Genomic DNA, 23,968 nt, shown 5'->3' on the forward strand with positions numbered 1-23,968 from the left:
CGCACAACTATTTATTGGGTTAATTTTACTAATCTTGCAAACATCACTTGCAAGCTTCTTTTTTTTTTTTTTTTCTTTTTTTTTTTTGTTGATTTGTTTATAAAAGTGCTTTTGTTGTGTTAAATTATAAATTTTTTTCGTTAATAAGTTTTATGAACCATCCATTAATTTAGCGAGCCACAGCATTTAAAACGTTTGGTTTTCTATTTGATGAGGGTTGCGTCAAAAAATCATAGAGTGCATTCAAAATTAATGTATATGTGCCATATAATGCATTTAAGCAAAATTTCAAGTTTTGATTGTGATTACCAATCGCGTCAAAAGTGTCACCTAAAGCTAAATAGTTATTTAAAGTTAAATGTATAATGTATTTATATAAAAATAACATTCAAAATTATATACAACTATAAACTACAATAATTGTGTTTAAGGGCTAGTGATTGGGGTTGTACGCATACATAGATGATTGCAATGAATACCAAACGACTATAATTCAAAAATCAATCATAGCTGAATAGTTCAATAGGTGAAACGATGAAAGTTACTATACATAACATAGTTAGTAATATATGCTAGAACTACACTCTTATGAAATGTTGCTGCTATCGCCCCAAATGTTGAAATATTTCACCAACAAACGCTCGAACGGCCGCCCACATTTGCGCTTTTAACTCAAAAAAGTTATAATTTTACACAACGTAGGCACTTTTCTACTCTTTTGCTATTTTTACATTTTCATTCTGTTTATTGCTGCATTGCATTTGGGACTTGTGTTGATCTCCCAGCGTCTATCTTCCTCCACATACTTCTTTTGTTGTTTTTGTTTTATCAGTTCTACGTTGCCTTCAATACAAATTTAGTCTGTTAACTACAATTCGTACATCGTCGACTCATCAGTTGTGGATTGGATTGTTTAAATCTTTTTTTCGTTTTTGTTTGTGTTATTTTCTTATACAGGTTTGGTTTTAATTTGTTTATGCTTTTGCATCCCCCTCATACTTCAACCTTCGTGGCACTTCCTTCCGCTTGTGTTCCAAATTGATAAAAAATTTTAAACGAAGTACCATCTTATGCATATTTTTATTTAAAGTTTGCGTAATGTAAGAGCAGCATTTGAAGACTTATTGGCTCCGCTGCTGGCCAACATCTGCTTCAGGCTAAACGAGGATATTGCGATTCCAAATACAGCCATCATTGTAGCTGAACGTGACACAACACGGTCCGGTGTGGCTGTGGAAAAGACACTGCTCGAAGACTGTGATGAAGCCTGCAATTTAGAAAGATAAGAAATATTTAAGAAAAAATACGATTAAGTAATTAATATTAAGTTTAATATTGTTATAAAGTGACAATTGTTACAAATCGTCAAGTTTTTGTGTTCATGTACACAAAACACTTGCAAAGTAGGGGAAAGTGAGAGCGCAAAATGACATTTCATTTTGAGGGGAAGTTGCAAGGTTTTACTCAAGGCGAAGTTATTATAGGTGACAGCAACCACATATAAGTAAAACCCTACATGTATTTGTTGTTGCCTTTGGTACAAGCATCAAGTCAAAATACAATATAATACGAATGTAAACATACCAATACATACAAACAAAGCATATCATTTTGACGTAAGCCATATCTCCGGCGAAAAATTCAGCTGGGTGAATGCTGTCACCTATAATAAATCCACCTTGGTTTTATTTAATGAAGTTTCACTTGTAAGAATGCAAGTGAGAAAAACAGCTGATCGCAAAGTAAAAATAAACACGAATTCAAATCAGCGAATTGAACCAAAGTTTTAAATTTTAATAAAAATGGTGATTAAAATGAAGAATGTATATTTTGTGAATATATTTTAGATGAAATTTATAAAGTTTATTAGAAGTCATATTTTAATAGGAATCGGTGGTCATTGATATAGAGCTAAATATGTAATTCTGAAGCACAGCTTCCAGTCGCCGTGGCTGCAGTTTCCGAAGTTTCAAATCGAAAACATTGAAGGTATCGTATTTTTTGCATTTTATGCCTGTACTTTTTGGTTATTAAGGGGACCGCCGCACAGTGATTCAGGTATATGGGCTAATCGGACAAAAATCACTACTCCTGTATTACTTTACCGATTTTAATTTAATAAAAGCAGTTGTGTAGCTCATGTATAGAGTTACAACTGTAGCATGAAAAAAAAGTTCTGGAGGCAGGAAGTATAAACGAAAAATTTTAAAATATTAAACACTGAACTTTTAATAATAGATATTAATTTATTTAAAACAATAATTTTTGCTATACATTTCAAAAAATCAAAATTATGTTTCCTCTTTAATTAGCTAGGAATATTTTTGACGCATTCACCAACTTTATATAATAAACTTTAAATAATAAAAAAAAAATATTTTTCAATAGTAAAAAAAATATACTTAACATAGAAAAGGAAGAAAAAGAAAATTATTTAGTTAGTCACTATCTGAAATATTTTCTAAATCAAATTGATTTACATTTTCCTCTAAAATATAGGTTTTAATATCCGAAAAATTAAAAGAATGCGAAGTGGTAGTCTTTCTCAGAGAAGATATAAAGGGGTCTGATGTTACTAGTAAATATGTCATAATATCTTTATTAGTGTTTATTCTAGAATTTTTTCGTGTATGATAAAGACGACTATTTCGTACCTCCTTATGCCTAGCTTCAAGTGCGTCTTCTGCCAGTTGCCCTATTAGTAAATCAAAATGTTTAATGATCTCTTCGCCATGAACTAATAATTTATGGACACTGGAATCCACATAAAACCAATCATATAATTCAATGTAAAGCTCTCTGGTATTATTTAAAAGTTCTCGAAAATTGTCGATGTTAATTTGCTTTCCAGAAGACACAACACGTAATATTTGAGAAAATTTAAAAATCAAATTCTCATAAATTCGCCTCAGTTCTTCAATTCGCCTCTTCTCACTTGACTCCCCAAAAGCTACATAAGGTCTTCCACGAGAAGTGCTTTGTTCAGCAAAAGTGTTACCTGGAACAGCTGGTTTTAGTGATGAGGTCATATATATTTCAGAGTTCAGCCATTTGCTTTCTTTGGCTAAAAACTGTTCTTTTCTGCGAAAATTTTTTTGCCATTTAATATTTATTTTTCCACAAAAAATGCCAACAGATTTTTCAAATTCCCGCTTAGTTGCTTTCGTGACAGTCTGATGTCTCATTAGGTTTAGAACCTTTTCAACTAACTTATTCCTTTACTTATTCCTTACTTTTTCCTTTGTTTTTTGGGCAATGAAATCCATGTATCCACCAAATCTCCCGTAATGATGCGTTTGAGCTTGTCCTGATAGTCTGAAAGCATTGTTTCACACACATCAACGCGACGACTTTTTTCCAAGAAATTGAGAGTTTTCGGTACCAAACGAGATTTGACTTTTCGTAGGCCCAAATGGTCTTTCAAAATGGTTTTCACAGATCCTTCTGATATTCCGATCATATCAGTAAGGTCTTTAACAGTCAACCGACGATTTTTGAGCACTAACTCCTTCACTTTATTGACGTGTTGGTCATCTGTTGACGTCGATGGTCGTCCGGAGCGCTCCAAGTCATCAACACGTTCTCGACCCTCTTTGAAGTCTTTGTACCACTTATAAACATTTTTCTGCGACATGGTCGAATCACCAAATGCCTTCTGCAACATGCTAAACGTTTCCGCAGCCGAAATTTCATTCCGCAAACAAAATTTGATGGCACTGCTCTGCTCAATCAAATCACACATTGTAAAAATCGAAAAATGCACTTTTGGTCGTTTGGTAAACACAAGCGTAAATATATTACTGATAATGACATTCACATGAAAGTTGGCCCAGATGTTATTAACAGTGCTGCCAACTCATGAAAAAAATAACTAGAGCGAAATTTTAATCCCGCGAAGTTTGACAAATAAATTCACCCTACTTTTTGCCCACAGTATATTAAAATATTTACATACCTTGCTGAATATTTGCCATAATAAACGAGTCAAACTATAAAATATCGAAACGTTCAGAACGAACTACCATACAATAATAAATGTTGATCAAATCTAAAAAAAAACAGAATAGGATTTTATTTAGGTAGACTTTGTCATAATTTTACTGATAAGGAAACAAAAAATAAAAATAAACTTAAGGTGATTTTATTTGAGCAATATAATGAAGATTTTATTTCCATTTTAGTTTTTCTAAAATATTATATTACTTTTAATTTTTTGATTTTTCAAATTTCAAATTCAAAATTCAATTTTTGAAATTTCAAAAAATCTATTTTTTTGTTTTTTCGATATTTCGAAAGCATCGTAAGAATATCATGTGGAAATTCCTAATATTATAGCTTCTAAAGCCCATTAACTAGGTAGAAAGTTGCCCGGGCACTCCTGTACCTCAAACTTTCAACTCATTTATCTCGAAACGACTTTTTTCGGTCTGGTGTTGTCAAAAAAAAAAAAGACTATTCAACCAAATCTTCTGAAATGTTAATATATTTTTGAAACTTAAAAAACTGAAAAAAAAAACCATTTTTAGAGTGTCAAATTCAAAACCGTGCCATTTGGTCAATTTTTTTTCTTTTATTCTAGTAGCAGGGCATAGCTACAGTCATTCTGACTAATAATTTTTTTTGGTTTTTGTGTTTCCAGATAAATAGAAGAGCCAAAATGGATAAGTTCATATGTGTTGTAAGCAAAAAAAAATCGTTTTCTAACAGCCCCTGAAATTCGCGAACAACTCAATTCCTCGCGCGAGGCTCCAGTATCTGTTTCGACGGTACAGCGACGACTAAGAAACTACGGCCTAAAAGGGTGCGTCGCCGCCAAAAAACCTTTACATCAAAAGCAAAATAAAGTAAAGAGACTTAATTGGGCTAAAAAACATAAAGAGTGGACAACTGAACAATGGTCTAAAGTCTTGTTCACGGACGAGTCCCAATTTGAAATTTTCAACAAACGACGCCGCCAATATGTTCGTCGTTTTGTCGGTGAACGCATGATGATCCAATGTGTTGTTCCCACAGTTAAGCATGGTGGAGGGTCAGTGTTAGTCTGGTGATGCTTTGCTGGAGACAAAGTTGGAGACATTGTGCAAACTGAGGGTATCATGGACAAAAAAAGTCTACCACAACATACTTCAACGGCACGCTTTTCCGTGTGGGAAAAGACTTGTGGGCAGCGGATTCGTTTTCCAGCAGGATAACGATCCTAAGCACACTTCAAAATTTTGCCAGGATTACATTGCAGCCAAAGAAAATCTAAAACAACTCAAATATATGGAATGGCCTCTTCATTCGCCGGATTGTAAGCCGATCGAGTTGCTGTGGAACTAGTTGGACAGAGAAGTAAGAAAATTGCAACCTACTAATACAAAACCACTTTGGACATTTCTGCAAAATTGCTGATATTAAATAACAGCAGAATGTTTGCGTAAATTAATTGAGAGGATGCCCAGAATATGCGGGGCTGTAATACGAGCAAAGGGCGGATATTTTGAGGAATCGAAAATATGAACAAATACTTCCGGGTTTCTTTAAAAGTTAACATATTTTGTATTAAACACAATTACTTTCTGTAAAATAACAATATTAAAAAATATTTGACCAAGAAAATCACGATTATTTTAAATTTTTTTACAATTTTTCAAGTGAACCCAAACTTTTGACCGGTAGTGCACATATGTAAGATGCATAGACGGAAGCAAGGAAAATATGAAGAAATCTGTGATTGCCACAATACAATTGCTAATGGAATGTTTTCTTCATCTGACAGCGAAGATGAAATGGAACAAATTATTGTGGACAAAATAAAATCATGTGATGCTAAGATCGATATTTTAATTCCTATTTCCTTAATTTTTTTTAACTTTTGTGTTTTTCCCCGCCAACAATTCAATCAGTTGTTCGTAAAACTTGCAAATTGTTACTGCTTTTGCGTTCGTGCACTTTTTTTTAATATTTAACTCTTTGAGAGCGAATTTTCGGAAATTAAGGTACTGGATAATTTTTACATGAACAGACCTAATCAAACGATTATAATCGTACAACATTTTTGAAGTCATCGAATGTGCACTCCGTTTTGACTTCAGTTTCTGAGAGTACTTGTCACAACTAACAAAATTGCACTTGGGTTTTTTTGTATTAGCTCGGATTCCAATTTTATAGTGTTTTGAATATATTTTATGTAAAACTTTATTTTGAGCACTTTCTTCAATGAAAATGTAATTTTTCTCACTTCTATATCGCTTAAACCGATTGCAATTTTATTTTCCTTTCTTCAACATAAATGTAGGTAGAGACTACAAAAAAATCTGTTAAAAAAACTACATCAAATGCCTTAAAAATGAAAAAGTAGAGAGAAGTTAATGTCTATATAATAGTCTAAGCAATCAAAATTTTCTTTTTTCTTTTAAATATTGTAAAAATGATTTGTATCAACAAAAATTAGTGTATTTAAACAGTGTTAATGTGTATCCAGACTACTATTTTAGTGTGAATACTTTTAAAGAATTTCGAATTAAAAACAATATTTAAGGAATTTAGTCAAATTAAACATTTTTGACGATAGATGTTATCAAATTTTTCATTCGGTTTTACTATTACTATTACTATTAATATACTACTCAACGCTCTTTAATCATCAACAAATATTTACTCTTTAATTTCAAAGTTTATTATTTCATCTTATAATAAAAAGTTTCCATTTATTTTACTACTATTTTATATTTAAAATTTAAGATGTTACTTTGTGAAAAACACAATGTTAGTCAGCGTCCATTGAAAGCGAAGTGGACCTTCTCGATTTTTTCACTGGTCGTTCACATTGATGGTCTGAATCTGCTTCTTCATCTAAAGTTGATAAAGCATTTAAGGGCATATTTCTTTCATCATGTCCTTCAAATCTAGTGTCTTCGGTACCTTTATCTTCATATTGAGATACCTTATGACTCCACCAACACACTTCAGCAAGTAATGCATCCAGTCTTTTTCCTTTGTAGCGTTTTTCCATTGGCATGGTAACTTGATGAAAACGTTCTCCTTGTTCGTCTGATTTAGTAGGCAACTGTTTTAAGAACTCATTGAGGTGATGATGCAGAAAATGTAATTTCAATGTCATGGATGCTTTGATTTCATGAAAATAATGGAGCATTGTTTTCACCAATTCCTGTGCCTTGTCTTGCTGTACACGATTTTTTCCTAAAACTTCCTCGATTACAGCTTTCCGGAAATTGTCTGTCAGCACGTTACTAAATTCTTCGCTTTTCATTAGTTTTCTGATATCTGGACCATTGAGTACACCTGATAAAAATATAAAAATTCATTTATAAAGAAATTATTGAAATGTGAATAGATCACAGAAAAGAATATTTTTTAGAGGCAGTGAAAAAATTTCATTGAAATAGCTAAAGTTTTAACCATTACATGCCTAAAGGACCTTGAAATTTAACAGGTGATGCATTGAAAAATAAAACTTTGTTTTTTTTTGTGGGAAAAGTTTTTTTAAACGTGAGTAAATAAGGAAATATATGAAAAATATTCAAAAGAGCAATCATACCGTTTTTAATTTTTTCCTTGCTTAGTTTCGGAAAGATGTTTTTTAGGCATTCAAAGACTTCATCACTATGTTTGACGGCCACTTCGATGAATTTCTTAGCAATTCCCAATTTTATATGGAGTGGTGGCAATAGTATATCATCAATATTTGTTATTAAAGGTTTATTGAATAAATTTAGCCGTTTTTCGTTTTCAGAAGTTCTTTTTATCCAGTGTTTACATTGATATTAATCGATTTTGCTTCGCGAATCCCAATTACAAAGGAAGCAAAAATATTTTGGAAAACCACCCTTAGAAATAACACCTTGCAAAATGTTTACTAATTTAATTTTCTCTAATATATCTTTTAGCGTTTCATACGTTTCGTGCATATTTGTACCCAATGCTAATGGAATGGATGGTTTTTTGTTAGTTTTGTGCAACAACACAACCTTTAAACTTGAAACTGAGCCGTCTATGAATAATCGCCAGTCGCCAGCGACATACTGCATTCCCAGTTTATTCACTAGACCTACAATATCATTGCAGTAAGTAAATGTATTTTTGTCATCAATGGTATACAAATCCTGAAATTCAACTTGACGTTTCCGATAAGCCGTGGCACTAACATCCTGCTTTGTGAGTTTCCTACTTTTCAAAAATGAGGTCAACATTTCAGAATTCCGTTGTGATAAATCAAGCTTTGCCACAATATAATCCATTTCGTCTTGCGATAAAGGTTTTGGTTGATCATCTTCTAAATTTGGTAACCAATCGGGGTCTTGAAAATTTGATGCATTTGTTAAACTGTTTGTTGTCATCCAAGCAGACAAAGTATCCAGACTTGGAGCTTTAGGGGGTTCGAAATCAGCAGACAGTGACACTGGAAGGGAAGCAGTGAGAGCAGCAATATATTTTTTGTTTCTTAACTTTTTTTTATTATTCCCAGCAGAGAAATTGATACACGCATAGCATCTGGATTCTTCATGCCCGTTTGAGTCTTTTACCCAGATTACGGGCTTGGAAAACTGCAACTTTGCTCTTCGTCCAATGTAAAAGATTGCTATAGCAAACATTACATACTGTATTTGGCGTAAAATCTTCACCACTTGTATCAAATTCATCGAAATATTTCGTATAGGCCAACTTAAATTCTTGAGAAAACAAATTTTTTCGTTCTTTTCCTTCAATTTTAGGCACTATATGACCACACACATAACAGAATTCATTTATTTTCGGGCACTTGTTATTTTCCATTTTCACAATAGAATTTCTTAATAATACTAAGTACTAATACAAGTGCACTAAGTACAGAAAAAAGATGTTAAAAAAAAAGACGAAAAAAATATCTTAGTCGATGAGTTGCAAATTTTTTCTCTCCTTTCACTAGAGCAGTAAACAAACCGTTCCGAAAAGCTCTTTTCGTACGTGATGAACACTGTACGTACTGTACTTTATGTAGCAACTACTTATAATAACGAACTCAACTGCTTGGTAACAAAAGCACGGGAAACATTAATGACAAAAGGTTCGAAAATTGTTAATTTCTCGATATTTGTTCAATTTTAAAGCATTAGATACAGCTTCAGCAAACAACTTGTTCGACACTTTGCCTCCTCAAAGAGAAAACATTGTGATGGTGTCAATTTTTGATTTTCCAAAAATAGTTTGAATCAAATCCTTCTTATCTAAAAATGATGTGTACGAAGTTTTAAGCAAATTTGTGTGTGTGTGTTTGTGTGTGACACTTTTTACTAAACCAAATATTTAGAAAACGATTTCAATGAAATTTTGTCAGAGTTATTGCCCTCAAAAAAATCTAGAAACGAAAACAGGAATTTTAAGAAATACTAAATCAACAAATTGTGAGCAGATTTTTGTCTCAAAAATAATTTTTGTCTTAAAAATAAGTTTTCTATAAATTCTTTATTTATTCTAAAAGAAATTTTAATTAGTAAGTCAAAAAATTAAATTCCTTGAATAGAAACGAATCGATTGACTTATATAAAGTGTATATTTTACCAAGAACTGATAGAGTAAACTACAATTTTTTATTATTTTTGACATTTAAAATTTGATTCTCAAATAATTATCCACTAGTATTTCTTTTATTTTTTACGCACATTTATGCTGAAGACAAGAAAATAACTTCCAATCATTTTACGATATATAGATGTGAGAAGAATTACGTTTTCTTTAAAAGAAAGACTGCTCAAAATCAAGTTTCAGAGGAAATATTCATGACGCAATAAAATTAGAATCCGAGCTAATCTAGAAAAACCCAAATGAGATTTTGCTACTTTCGATAAGTACTTTCAGAAACTGAAGTCAAAATGGAGTGCACATTTTATGTGTTGCACTTAATTATCAACGAATAGATAAGATAAGGCATTTGGTAGCACGCGAAACTAATTTGTAAAGCAAATATTTATTTGAAGTGAATAAAAAATTATTGAAAATTGGTTTGTTTATTTTTTTAAAAATAGTTCTACGCATTTTAAAATTCAAGCCAACACTGTGCTCTACTATTTCCGTCTTCTTTCATTTATTGCCACGCAAAACGAAACAAGCTTCCAAAATACAGGCAAGGTCACATGCACACAAGGCCCACCAACTTTTAGCAAGTGTTTTCGGTTTATTATAGCAAAAAAAAAATCGCATATAAAAATAAACACAAACAACTAACCGAAAAGAGAGCAGACTGGCAGCGTGCCCAATAAGCGCTTGCTCAAATAAAATAAATATCTGTATATGTGTACTATATACATATGTACGAGTATATGTACACATGCAGTTTCAGGCAAGCAAATATTTTTCTCTATTATTGTATTTGTTTCTCAAGACGTTCACGCCAATTCGTAAAACGAAACTCGAAAGTTAACCTAAAATTTACAAATATAAAAATATTTTTATTACACAGAGTGAGTTTTGCAAAAATTATCCGGGCGTGCGTTTCTTTTTGCAAAATTGGAACGATTTACTGGATCAAGGAAGTTATGTATGTATGCTCACATAGACCCGTGTAGAATTGTCACTCTTCTCGGCTTTCTAGACACACGAAGAAAGTGGAAAACAGTTGTTTAAGGCGCGAATAGGTTGAGCTGCATAGTTGACAGATCTTAATTCGATAGATAATTTATGTGAATTCCACCTGGCATTTTCATTAACATAGGTACTTCTGAATTGAATTTAATATATTTCGATTATAGCTAACGACTTGAGCTTCCAGATAGCTTCCTAAAATTTAATTTTCTATCGATTAATGGATATAACCTTTTAAAAAGGATCCTCGAACGTGACGAAAAAAAGGTGTTAAAAAAAGAATGCTTAAGGGAACGACATAGTAGATGATATAGCGAAAAGACCCCGTTTCTATCTTCGGATCTAGTTAACGAAATACCAAAGTCAATACGAATATTATACGAAGGCATGATCAGAAAATTCAGGACAAGATGTGAGAGTTTGTCGACTCGATTTATACTATCACTAACACAAAGATATTGTGGAGCTATGATAGGCGTGCTGATGGGATATAGTCCAATAGCAGCGTACGCTTATAAGATAGGAATCTCGGACAGCGAGGAATGCAGGAAATGTAGAGCAACTCCTTTGCGGATGTCCTGCGTTATTCAAAACAAGCTTGAAATATAATATTTGTGGTCATCATAGTTCGACGTATTGGAAAACATCTCAGCAGTGGGTTGGAACTGTATCACTAAATTCGGCATATAATCAGGCATCATGCGGGTGGTGGACTATTTCAAAACGTATAACTAATGAACTTCATCTGATAGCACTATGGACCAAACCGGTCTATGCGTGACTCAGTTCAACCCAATCTAACATAAATAGGGTATCAAGGGGGGAAGTCAATGTAGAAGCCTCAAAATCGGTCATTTTTTAAACATATTTTTAAAGGTGATCAAATATTTATAGCATTTTGAAGCTTTGCACAACTTTATTTAACCTTTCGAAAGTACAAAAAAATTGTTTTTCATTTTTTTTCCAAAATGGCGGCTCAGTATCATTTCTTGTCGGCTGCCTATGGCGCGAGGTCCCAAACTGCTCTATTTATTACTCTTAATCTATCTATCTGAAACCAAAAAAATTAAATTGTTTTTTTTTTATAACATATTAACGGAAAAGATGAACCAATCAAATAAAAAACCAAGTATAAAATAAGCCTTTGAAAAAAAGTCAGAATTTAGGGCTATTTCATTGACATTTTTAATCCCCAAAAAGTAATTTATCAACGCGAAATATCTGAAATTTTAGGGTTATCCTTCCGATAGTAATATACAGAAAGGCCTCACTAAACTTGAGTTACAACACGAGCAGTTTTTAAAAATACAGTTTCGAGATAAATGAGTTTAAAGTTTGAGGTACAGGAGCGCGCGGACCGCTCTCTACATAGTTAATGGGCTATAGAAGCTATAATATTAGGAATTTCCGCATGAACATTTCACAGTATATCCTTAAGATATTATACTTTCGAAATATCGAAAAAAATCGATTTTTTTTAATTTTACATGGACTTCCCCCTTAATAAACTACCGACCCACGAATGCCGTAATCAGAGTCTAATCACCACCCATCGTAGACGAAGAGTTTCAGCTGCCTCGTGGGACCTGCTTAACTTTGGCTCAATTACGTTCAGGATATTCTTCTAGGTTAAACTCCTACTTATCCGGAATCGTCCCGGCATACCCAATACATGTACATATGTATGTCCAGCATGTGAAGGCACAACACTAACCACTTCCTATTGACATGCCCTCTTAAGCCCACTCATCTAACATCACTCTTCCTCTGGACCCAGCTGGTCCAAACAGCATGTTTCCTGGGCCTATCGTTATTGCCACTTCAGAAACATTATCCAAAAATGTGTAGAGAATATTTTATGACGTCCTAACGTCAACGTATTCCATAGCCAAGTGAGTTTGTCTATGAATACCATTCTGTTGTTGTTGTTACGTTATCAAAGATCCACTGCTACGTTTTTGCTTTTTGTTTGTCGTTCTATGTGATTCGTAATAGACTAATCGTTCGTTTCAGTAAAAAAAATAAATAAAATACGTAGTTCAATGCATGACCCTCAAGGCGAATCCATGTGGCTGTCAGCACAGAATAAAACAAGGCGAATTAATTTAATGTTTTCTACTTTTCCAATACTTTGCCGTGACAATCGAACGTACCAAACATTGTTGTTGGTCTAGTACCACCACCTTTAATAAATGAGAATTGTGACCACCCCCCCTTCACTATCGAAAGAAGTTGTAGCAGCAGCAAGGCATCTGTGAAATGCGAGTAAAATATGAAAAAATTACACATGAAAAATGTGGGTTTGCTGAAGTTTGAAAAATTGCCAAAAGTGAAAACAATCAACCAGAATAAAAATGAGAAGAAAAAAAACAACAACAACAGCAACAGGATGGTTGAGATCTTAACCGCGCATGTTACCTACTAACATTTAATGCTTGGCTTTTCCTATAGGCATTTTCTACTATTGCAGCTGTGTGTGCTTGTATAGAAAAATATGTATATGTATGCACATAACTAATGCGTCGACGCCAGAATAAAAATAGACGAAGAAAGACGCAAAAGAATTTACGCCGCACGGCGTCGCAATGCAAATTTCAATTGAATTTTATTACTACAAATCAAGTTAGTATAAAAATTCAAGGTAAAATTGCAACAATGCAAGCCGAATTCTTTAACAAGTGTGTATGTACTATGTACGAGTACTAACCACCCCATAGCACGGGTAACTGTATAGGCGGTGGCCGTTCATTGAACTGGTAAGTCGTCTACTCAAAACAATCAGCAACAACAGCAACAAAACTCAAGAACAATAGTATTCATGAACTTGTGAATTCTGCGCGTCTGCTAAAAAAAGGGGTTCGTCACTTGACTGCGAAGGCGCTTTGCCGCTGACGTCGTTGTTATCTTGTGCGTGTGTATGTTTCTAAGCGCACGAAATTACGTATGCGAATGCCTTAAGTTGAATGAATGGCCAGATATGGCCAGAGGTGGTGTTGTTACGTGCAAATATTTGCGTTTTTCACAATACTATAAATTAGACATGAAAGAATAAATATTTGTATATCTTTATGAATTATAAATTGTTTGCAAAAACGCCATAAACACGTACGTGTGCATGTATGTACATATGTGTATAATTATAGCCTCACTATCATTGTACTAAAGTGCATTTAATTTATTTCCAGCAGCAAAGTCTTATCTCGCATAATTTATTCTAAAAATAGCAAATTAATATGCAAATACTAAAGAAATATGTACTACGAAGAAAACTGTACTCGCATTAAATGCGCATTTTTGAAACTTTTTGAGGACAAACTAAACTCCGTGTGTGTGACCTTGAAACGGATAACAATATGATAGGATTTTTGTTGTAGAAGCAGCGCTGTGCTTTTGGGTGGCAGTTCTTGTGCTACATATGTATATAATATTTCTTTCTGGTGGTGAATGATAGCCGTATAACACAGACAATTTCTTTCCACTTTCGAATAAAATTTGTTCGCCTTAATTTTTTGGATATTTCTCATTTGATTTAGTTATTTTGCTTTACTAAGTTTATCAGTACATAGACTTGTACTTAGATAATTAAGACACTTTATATGTACTTTTACAATATTCGTAATATTTTTCATGCATTATGCAGAAGAATTTTTATATGTATGTAAGAAAATTCTCAACATCGTATTTAAAAAAAAATTGTCAAAAATATACGCAATTTTTCACCGACTTCAACCTTACACTTTATTATACTAAATTTAAATGGGCTATAAAACTACATACCCAGAATTTTTCGAAAAGTTCTGAATAAAAGGGTAGAAATTTAGATGTTTTATTTCATTTTAATTTGTTAAATTTTTGTGAATTTTTAACAAGGCTTGGCGCTTGAAATAATACGATTTTTTTTTTTTTGCAAAATACCTTTCAAAAATAATACACAAAAAATGTAATACAAAAATAATAATTAAAACTTGCTAATTCGTCATCGCGCTCCTATTATTTTGAACACAGGTGTATTGTACATCTTCTGTAGGATTAACCTAACGATTCGACATATCATATTAAATCCTCTTTTTTCGAATAACAATGTTATAATTCTCCAGAGCTACCAGAGTGAGCGTTAACTGCTGTACGACACACCAGATGGTCAGAAAACAAAAGCGGTAACGTCTGGCGCAGCTCAAGGATCTATTCTCGGGGCCCCGATCACTGGAATCTGAACTACGACGAGATATTGTGGGATACGCGAACGCTAGAAGGAAGCTGAACCAAGTCATGATAAGGACGCAAATATGGCTGAGGACACGGCCTGGAACTCGCCAAACATAAAACCGAAGTCATCCTTATGACACGAGGTCACATCCCACTTGAGGTCAGCATGCAAATAGGCGGCACGTCCTTAATGACCCAAAAAGTAGTGAAATACTTGGGTATTCAACTTGACTGCAGGCTTCCTTTTTGCATCCAGATACGGCATGCGGCTACCAAAGCAGCAAAGGTCACAGGTATGTTAAATAGATTAATGGCAAACATTGATGGGCCAACACAGAGCAAAAGAAATCTAATTATGGCGGCCACAAACTCAATTCTCCTGTACAGCAGCGAAGTATGGGGAATTGAGCTAAACTGCAAAGCCAAGCGCAAAGCACTGTGAAGGCAGGGCAACAAACAGCGGCACTCAGAGTTGCCTCAGCCTACCGCACTGTCTCAGGCGCAGCCGTCGACCTCATGATCCGCGAACAAATGGATGCGTGGTAGTCCAAGAAGAAATACGTCATCACTAGCTTCTCAGAACGGAGATGCGAAACCATGCCGCAGTGGCAAAGCCGATGGGACACTGAATCGAGTGGCAGATGGACGGCTCGCGGAAAGAAATGCTCTGAGGGAGCAGATTGGCGACATCGCGCCGAGCAACATAATCAGCGATCGAACGCGAGGTTTACTGGAACACAGTAAATAAGTACATCGAGAACGTACTACGGAAAAAAAGATTGACCTCGACACGGTGCAACAAAGCGAAGCCGCGCAGATAGAAACCCAAGAAGACGAGCCTATAGCAGGGGTAAGGAGAGAATGAGTAAGGAAGTGTGTGTTGTTGGTAGTGGGAGCATGGGTATGTGACTATTATATCATTTTAATCAACTTTAAAGAATCGTATTATATTTTTATGTTTGGTTAGCGGCTATTTTTTACTAATGTTCAGTATTTTTTTTACTTATGTTCAAGGTGATTCTGACATACAATGCAAAAATTAGGCTGTACCCACAACAACAAACAAATCGATTCCCTCCTGACAGTCGGTTCTATGTTACGGGAACGACTCGGATTTACTATATATCCGGCAAGGCACTCTCACTCCAGCAGCACTCCCGTACATGTATGAGGAATGTTTTGCTACTACAACAACAACAAGTATACATTCCCAAAGAGTGTTCTATTATTGTTATTGTTTATTGGCAAAGTTTAATATTTCTCCAACCACAAGAGCGAGGTGCTGGAGTCAATTACTAACAACTTTGGGTTATTCACGTTCGGAATTAACTTAAATGTTCCACCTCCCAGGGTTGTTGTTGTTGTAGCATCATAAACATTCCCCATACATACATACATATAGTATATGAGGAATGCAGCTGAAGTGACAGTCCTTGGCCGGATATAAATCCGGGTCGTTCCGGTAACGTAGAGCCCACTGTCGTGGGAACGCAGGGTCATTTGTCTAATGTAAAGGCTAAGCGGCTTTAGCAGATAAGAATGCAATTCGAGCAAGTTCGTACATGACTAATTTTTCTAAGTAAAAACTGCGATAATTTCGCTCACAATCTATAATTTTTTTTTATTTCAATGCCCTTTTGCTAGAGCATCGTACTATCGCCCAACAAAAATGCCAAAGCATGCAAATAGAAAAAGAAAAGGCGCTAAAATAATACAAATGAATAAAAGGCTTCCGATAACAATTGACTGGCATGACGACGAAGCGTAACGCAGCCAATCGCATACAAGTGTGTGACGTTAAAGCAGCTGACAGCAATCACAAGTGCTGATAAGAGCTGAAAATTCTGAATATTATATAATATCAACAAATTTTTATTTTTTTTCCTGCTAATGTAATTGCAACTTTTAATACGCCGTATTTTCCCACTTTGTTACTGGGATTGATTTTGTCAATAAATAAGCGTTTAATGTTGGTTCAATGGAACAGCACCAAAAGGCAAAGCAAAAACAATGCTAAATAATGGAATGGACAAGTGAAAGTATCATGGAATCAAAAAAGATTAGAAGATAGCTATATTTTGTAGAGAAATGTCAGATGATTGTGGTATTTTTTAGACAATTTTTGTTTTGTACTTTGCTTGGTAAACAAATTATATTATACAGAAAAATTCTAAAAAAAAAACGATGGTGTTTTGAAATGTTTTTTTTTTCGCGACACGTGCGCTAAGGCGTACGCAAATGACTCAGTCGTCCATCTCAAGCAAGAATACAACAAATAAGAGTGCATTGGCCCAAAAAATGTATGCCAATTTTAAGAAAATTAATTAAAATATGTAAGATGTGATGCGTGCGTTTGGATAATGGAACCAATTGGATAAACACAAACTTTGCTGGCTCATAAATATTTTTATTTGTTTTGTATTTCATTGGCACGTTAACGCATTTTGAACCGAATCGTGCGTCAATAAAGGTGTGCACATTCACAAAATGTTCCACTTATAAAATGTCAACGAATTTTGATGGCATTGCCTGCCGATTAACCAAATCAAAGAGCACATTATACTCTGTACTGACTGCACTGCGTCAGAGCGAATTTTTTTTTCGTTTTTAAATACTTCATTATCTTACAATAAAAAAAAAACAAAAAGTGCAATGAAGAAGTGGCACGTCGTAAAAAGTCATACACTGGACGCGTGTCAGGCTTTATTGGACTTTGCAATTAAAAGAATTACGAATGCAGTGATTTAAGTTTCATTTTTATTTTGGAATTGGAAAATAATATCAGATATTAAGAAAAAATGTATTGTAGTGTTAAAAAATTACATTAGTTTTCTTATCAATATAAAAATTTAAAAAAAATCTTATGTTTATCAGTTCAATTATAATAAAAATTAATAATTATAGAAGATAATAGCAATAAAATATGTTAAATTATCAGTAATAACAAATTACGTTTTGTTTGGTCAACAAATTGTTTGAATTGATAAACAAACCGTGGGAATTCATACGAGTGTATGTATGTATGTATTTGCCCGTCGTATGTACATATCTATCATACATATAGACTTATTATAAATCTAAAAATAAGTAAATAATTGGCGCGTACTCTTCAGTTAGTTGTTCGGCCGTCTGTTCCTCCTGTTTGTGGTGTTTGTCTTGAGGATTTATACAAATCGCGGCAACTACAGTTTAAAGCCGACTCCAAGTGGCAAATGGTTTTTATGAGGAGCTTTTTCATGGCAGAAATACTCGTACACTCGAAGTTTTGCCATTGCCTGATATAATTTTAACTGCAGCTAAATACGCCTAACTGCATAATCGCAACCAAAAAGTGTCTGCTCATTTCTGCTTTTTACTCTGTAACACCTGTAGCACGTTGACTAATCTACGCCCAGCTGCATTGTCTGACTTTGGTTGCTGCTGCACATTAGAACGAGGAGGCTGCTTCTTACGCTTCTTACGCTCCACTGACGTTTCTTCTTTTGTTTGTGATTTTTGCAGATTTCCTAGCTTCATTTGCAAGGCCTCAAAGTAACGCGATATGCGCATTTCGCTATTCGAGTCTGCTACCTTTGGCGTTACCGTAGTAGTTTCTGTTGTTACACCTACTTCTTTTGTAATGCACTTAGTTTTAGTGGTTTGCTCTATAGATTTTTCTTCTTTTGCGTTTTCTGTCTCCCTTTCGCATTTAATAATACTTTCAATATTCCTATTGGTAAATCCTGCTTTCACTGTTTGTATACACTGAATTTCAATTTGTGATTTTTGTTTTTTCTTAGCCGGTAAGTATTCGTCAGCATTAGGAGGTTGCATATCCGTAAAATCGAAATTTAATACTGGCATATCAACAGATGCAGTGCTTGCTTGTGTAGTTAGTTGATTTCCTATCACATTATTGTTAGGTGCAACTGACGCTTGAGTTTCACAATTACTGAACAGTGAGTCAATAAAGCTTACACCTTCCTGTTCAGTCATTTTGTCATTAGGATGTGACATGGACTCGAAAGTGTCAAATTTTACTGAAAAAGATGGCGGCGCACTGTCGACATGGTCGGCCATTGGCGAAGCGCTTTCGACATGGTCGTCCATTGGCGGATCACGACTAGAAGGTTGCAGTGTGAAGGAAGATGACGATGAGTTAGTCTCTACAGCGCGCCCTAACGCACTTAATGCCTCAGCACCATTATTATTGCCATTAATACAAAGTAGTGCCTCCACAAAGCGCACGCTTTCTGTATCATCCAAATTATCATTGGCATTGGAACTTGCAGCAAAAGATGGTGTGGAAGATGATTTTGAAGCGTTTATATGCCTTTCTTCGGTCATTCCATCGTCCTCAGAATCAGAAAAGTCATTTATGTACGGATACAGGCAGGAGAGGCTTTCACATTTAACTATTTGCTCATTTATGTCAATATAAAAGCTGCGTAATCGATGGTGCATGCCATTCTGCTGGCAATTCGGGCAGATATCTCCAGGTTGATATATGCTCTGTTCCATGATAGTAATGTGAAAGCGGTAACGTACGCGGGCGTTTTTTTATATTTCTGCCTGTTTAAAAATAATATTGGAAATCGTCTCGGTATTTGGTTTTATGCAGTCACTAAATGTGAAAGTAGAGATGGAGAGGACGAGCACATTTCCACCTGGTATCAGTATATTGTAAATTGAAGAAGCAATTGAAAATGTATGCAAAGGGTCTGCCAAAAGACGCGCCCCTACATGCTTTTTTAAAGCAAAACATGTAACAATTTAGATTCTTTTAGGTTTCACTATTTTTTTTTTTTTTCGAAATACGGCTCTTAGCAATTTTATGTGAAAGGCTTATAGCAAGTATTAAAATGTTCAAGAACTAGCTCACATATGAACGCATTGTGTTCAATAATCTCGATACGAATGTTGTGTTTCAGCTCTGGAATCGTTGTTGGCTTATTCGCTTAGACATTACTTCTCAAAAAACCTCCACAAAAAGTAGTTTAGCGCAGTTAGATCCCATTTTCTTCTAGGTGGCCAGTTTATGTCACAATTACTCGAAATTAATCGATTCACGAAATTTGCGATATATTGTTTTTAAGCATCGACTATCTTCATAATAATTTTCAATACTTTTAAGGCGTTTTTCCATGGCGTGAAATAAATTATCCAAATATCAAAGATGACATAAAAAAATTTAGTCTAGTAATTATCCACTACTCGCATCTGGGCGTCACTTTTAAAAGACCCTTTAGTACATAGAAATAGGATGCATGTTTATATTCAGTATCAAATAAGCAGGTGGTAGATAGAAGATACCTGCAATTTCCACGAAAATTATTGTAGTATTTTATGGTAATAATATCGTTAACTGATCCATCACCTATAACATTAATTTCCAAATAAAATAAAAACTTTCAGCAGACTCTTTTTTTGTTTGAAGTATTATTTAAATGTTGGAATGAAAATCCACAGAATGCCGGAGTACGCCACGTTTTTTGTGTTTTTTTTTATCAGAAACCCGTTCTTGTCTGTTCCGTTATTACGGCTGCTTCGTCAGGGTACTTCTTGCCCTAAAATTTTTGAGTCATCTGCAAAACATTTTTTTCCTTGTGAATGCAAAACGACTCATTTGCAAAATCATAACGAAGCTAAGCTGTATTAGATCTGGTCTAGCCAACCATTATCCTACTGCTTCCTAACTAAGTTCACTTAAATATCTTCCAAATGGCGAGTTTATATTCAAGGTTAATTTCGTTCTAAAACACGGACACACCAAACTCCGCATACTGCTCCGTTGTCACTCAAGCAAAATCAGTGGAAACCAGTCTGAAACCACTAAAATCTGCGATTCCATCAGAGTACCACACTACTTTCATAATATTGAAAAAAAAATAATAATTTATTATTATGAATAATTTATTTATTTTTTTTTAATATTTAATTAACGAACGCTACTGTCTTGGAATCCTTCTATTATTTTAGCTAATACTGTAAACCTGAATAAAATCGTAAATGAATTTGCAAAGTAATTTATTTTCTATTGAAAAACACAACAACTTCACTGCATGTTAGCAAAAACAATGTGTTTTTATAAAAACTTAACCTGTTAAGCGATTAGTTTTTCTTAGACAGCTCGATTTACTGTGCTGAATTAATTTCAAGCGAAGACTCTCGATGCAAAACCGGTTTTCAGCCAAATATTGGATTCTGTTGGCTGAACGATTATGATAACGACTATCAGGAAATTCAGCGTTCATGCTTACTTTATAATGTCAAAATAACAGGGAAATTTTCGTTTTTTGCTTAGCTTTAAATTTCATAGCAAATGCAATATCCTTTTTCGGCATGACGCACATATACGAAATTAACTAAAAAATGAACTTTTGAAATTGACGAATATATACGACATAATCACTTAACAGGTTGATATTAGAATCAAAATAGTGGCAAAATAGTGGTTGTAAGTTATCATAGGCCTCTTCGATTCGCCAAAAGTGTGCAAGTGGAATGCTGAGGGTTTTTAACAACAAATTACTTAAAAACTGTGAGCCTCCGGAGGGTACGGTTTTCAGTTTCAGGATGGGGATGCAGATATCTCTGGCCCATTTACTTCCTTTTTTTCAAAGCAATTGTATTTAAACATGCCTGTATTTGCAAAATTAGTTAATCGTAAATAATAAAAAAACACTTTCAAGCAAAAGCTTTATCCTTTAGCAACGTTTTCTAAGCGTAAGAAACGGCAGCATCACTTTATTACTAGCGATTTATAAAATTTCCACGCAACTTTGTTAAATTAGTTGATATTACACGTGCTTGTGAGTAATATTAATTCCGGCCTTAAGGGAAACCCAACTCGGACCCATAAAAATAAATGTAATTGATTCATGGTAAGCAACAGCCATAGAATATAAAGTTCTAAACACATTTCAATTCATCAAATCACTGTTAAAATAGTAACATGAAAAAGAGGGTAATGCGATCACTTTAAATCAATTTTAAAATTTCACTTGGGGATTTGTGCTCGCATCTCCCTCCACAATTTACTTTTACGTCTAGACTATCACCACACTCACCTGTCCAAAACTCATACGAAGCGCATATTGAACCACACTTGAAGTTCTCATTTTCTGCAAATATTCCAAGATAATACCTTTAGTCCGCACTGGTTGGCAAAATCGAGTTACTTAACTGAAATGTGGTAAGAAAAATATGTATTAATAACACTAAAAAAACAATTGAGTTCTAAATTTTGTATAAATAACATTAATTTTACAACTACAGTTATGCAAATTGTGAGGCAACTGACTTGAATAGCCGTCAAAAGATGGGGGAAAAAATAAATGACCGCATGCACTTTCGTCAGTTAATCGGTATATGTCTGTAGTAATGTCATACTGCCTTGATTCAAACACTATCCTGAGCAGACATCAGACACACCATTACATTTTAAGAAAATCACCCACACGCTCTTGTTCAACCACTTCCTCATTTAATTCACTTACATAACAAAGAAAATTTTTAGCAAAGACCACTGTGTAGGAGGTAGGCAGGTGTGAGCGCGTGCGTGTATAGAAAAAAAAAAAACTCACGAATCAAACTCAATTGCAATCTATAAATTTTCTTCATTAGCACTTACGGTTTTTTGTTTATGTTATTGCTTGGATGCGTATACTCTACTGCAATTGGCACTATGCGTTTAACAATATATTGAAAATTAAACTTATAGAAGACAATCGCGGAGTTCGCGTGCAGCTATTAGAAAATCTTCTAGAGAAAAGAAACGAATCCATGCAGGGTTGCAATAAACAGCACTCGGTTTGCAGGGATGATATTTCAAATTTCGGTATTACAAATGAAACTTCAGTTTTACTTAAGCTAAATCCTAATAAGTACAAATTAAGGTTTCTTTAAAATTTACGATTCGCAATTAATGTGAAAAATATTTATTTTAAAAATAAGATATCATCGCATCTAATTACTTCGTCCAGATATTTCAACATTTGGCAAAACATGAAAGTATTAAAGAGCTATTAGTTGCGGTTTTTAAATTTAATATATGTTTCAGGCTAAAAACAAATATATAACAAATTTTTTTAAAGGGGATAATGTAATAGACAGCTAGAGCAGAAAAAATTTACCTCTGCAAGAAATTGAGTTGCTAGTTATATTAATGCCGGATTGCAGTACGAATGACAACTGTAAAGAAGAAGAATTTTGTATTGCACAAATTTTTAAATTACAAATTTTTTTTTTTAAATTCGTCAGAAGATGAAAGCTGTGTCCTGGACAATACAAGTACGTTAGAAACTCGAAGTTATGGTCACACCCACTAATCTATTAAAGTGGATTAATTGATTCCAGTTTCTCTTGAGGAAGCAATAAAAATATTATTACTTCAATATATTTTATAATACCTTTTAATATTTTTTCGAAGACAATGGCGATGATGATGATGAGGGGTATTCTTTAGATGAAGAAAACGACCCGGTAGTTACGCGAAAAAGAGGTCGAGGAAGACCAAAATTATTACGAACAGGTACTGTTAGTAGACCAAAAAGACGGTATAATGAGGTAGAGGTTTTAAATTACATTGCTGAGAGTCCTGAAACTGTAGAAGAAGCTTTGTCTTCGGCAGAACGTGAATATTGGGAGGAAGCTATGCAAATAGAGTTCGATTCGCTTACTAAAAATAATACGTGGGTGTTGGTGGACCGACCAAAACATAAAAACGTCATTGGTTGTAGGTGGGTGTTCACCAAGAAGCGAAAACCATGTGGTCGTATCGAAAAGTACAAAGCGAGATTGGTAGCTCAGGGGTGCTCCCAAAGGCGCAACATTGATTACACCGAGACTTACGCACCTGTTGTACGACATTCGACCATTCGATTGTTGTTGGCTTTAGCAGCGAAGTACCAACTGGTGGTTAATCATGTCGATGTGGTATCAGCTTATTTAAATGGTGATTTAAACGAAGACGTCTTCATGGTACAACCATTAGCGTTTGAAAGTTCAAGATACCCCAATAAGGTGTGCAAATTAATTAAACCCATCTACGGTCTTAAACAGGCAGGCCGCGAGTGGAACAAAAAGATCTCCGAAATCCTCACGACTATGGGCTTCAAAAGATGTCAAGCGGATAGTTGTGTATATTTTAAGAGGGAGTATAGTTCCATGTGTCTTATTGGTTTGTACGTGGATGATATGCTGTTAGCTTGCTCTAATG

The 23,968-nt window shown here is 34.3% G+C and overlaps 1 protein-coding gene across 2 annotated transcripts; it reads right to left on the reverse strand.

The window, feature by feature from the left end:
- Positions 1 to 1,177: 1,177 nt before the first annotated feature.
- LOC128868548 (uncharacterized) lies at positions 1,178 to 22,544 on the reverse strand. Of its 2 annotated transcripts, XR_008455134.1 has the most exons (5): positions 22,382 to 22,541; positions 22,248 to 22,276; positions 21,819 to 21,933; positions 3,956 to 4,048; positions 1,178 to 1,267 (listed from the first exon to the last, which is right to left on the reverse strand). XR_008455134.1 is itself a non-coding variant. In XM_054110761.1 (4 exons), exon 4 carries the CDS (start codon positions 19,267 to 19,269, stop codon positions 18,109 to 18,111), a length of 1,161 nt encoding a protein of 386 aa, XP_053966736.1. In that variant the 5' UTR covers positions 19,270 to 19,320; positions 21,819 to 21,933; positions 22,248 to 22,276; positions 22,382 to 22,544; the 3' UTR covers positions 17,505 to 18,108. The 2 variants fall into 2 exon arrangements, 1 of the variants encoding a protein (XP_053966736.1); XM_054110761.1 differs by lacking the exons at positions 1,178 to 1,267; positions 3,956 to 4,048 and adding an exon at positions 17,505 to 19,320 and having other exon boundaries at positions 22,382 to 22,544.
- Between the last annotated feature and the right edge of the window lie 1,424 nt (positions 22,545 to 23,968).

The sequence above is a fragment of the Anastrepha ludens genome, chromosome 6 (assembly GCF_028408465.1).
Source record: "Anastrepha ludens isolate Willacy chromosome 6, idAnaLude1.1, whole genome shotgun sequence".
Lineage (NCBI taxonomy): Eukaryota > Metazoa > Arthropoda > Insecta > Diptera > Tephritidae > Anastrepha > Anastrepha ludens.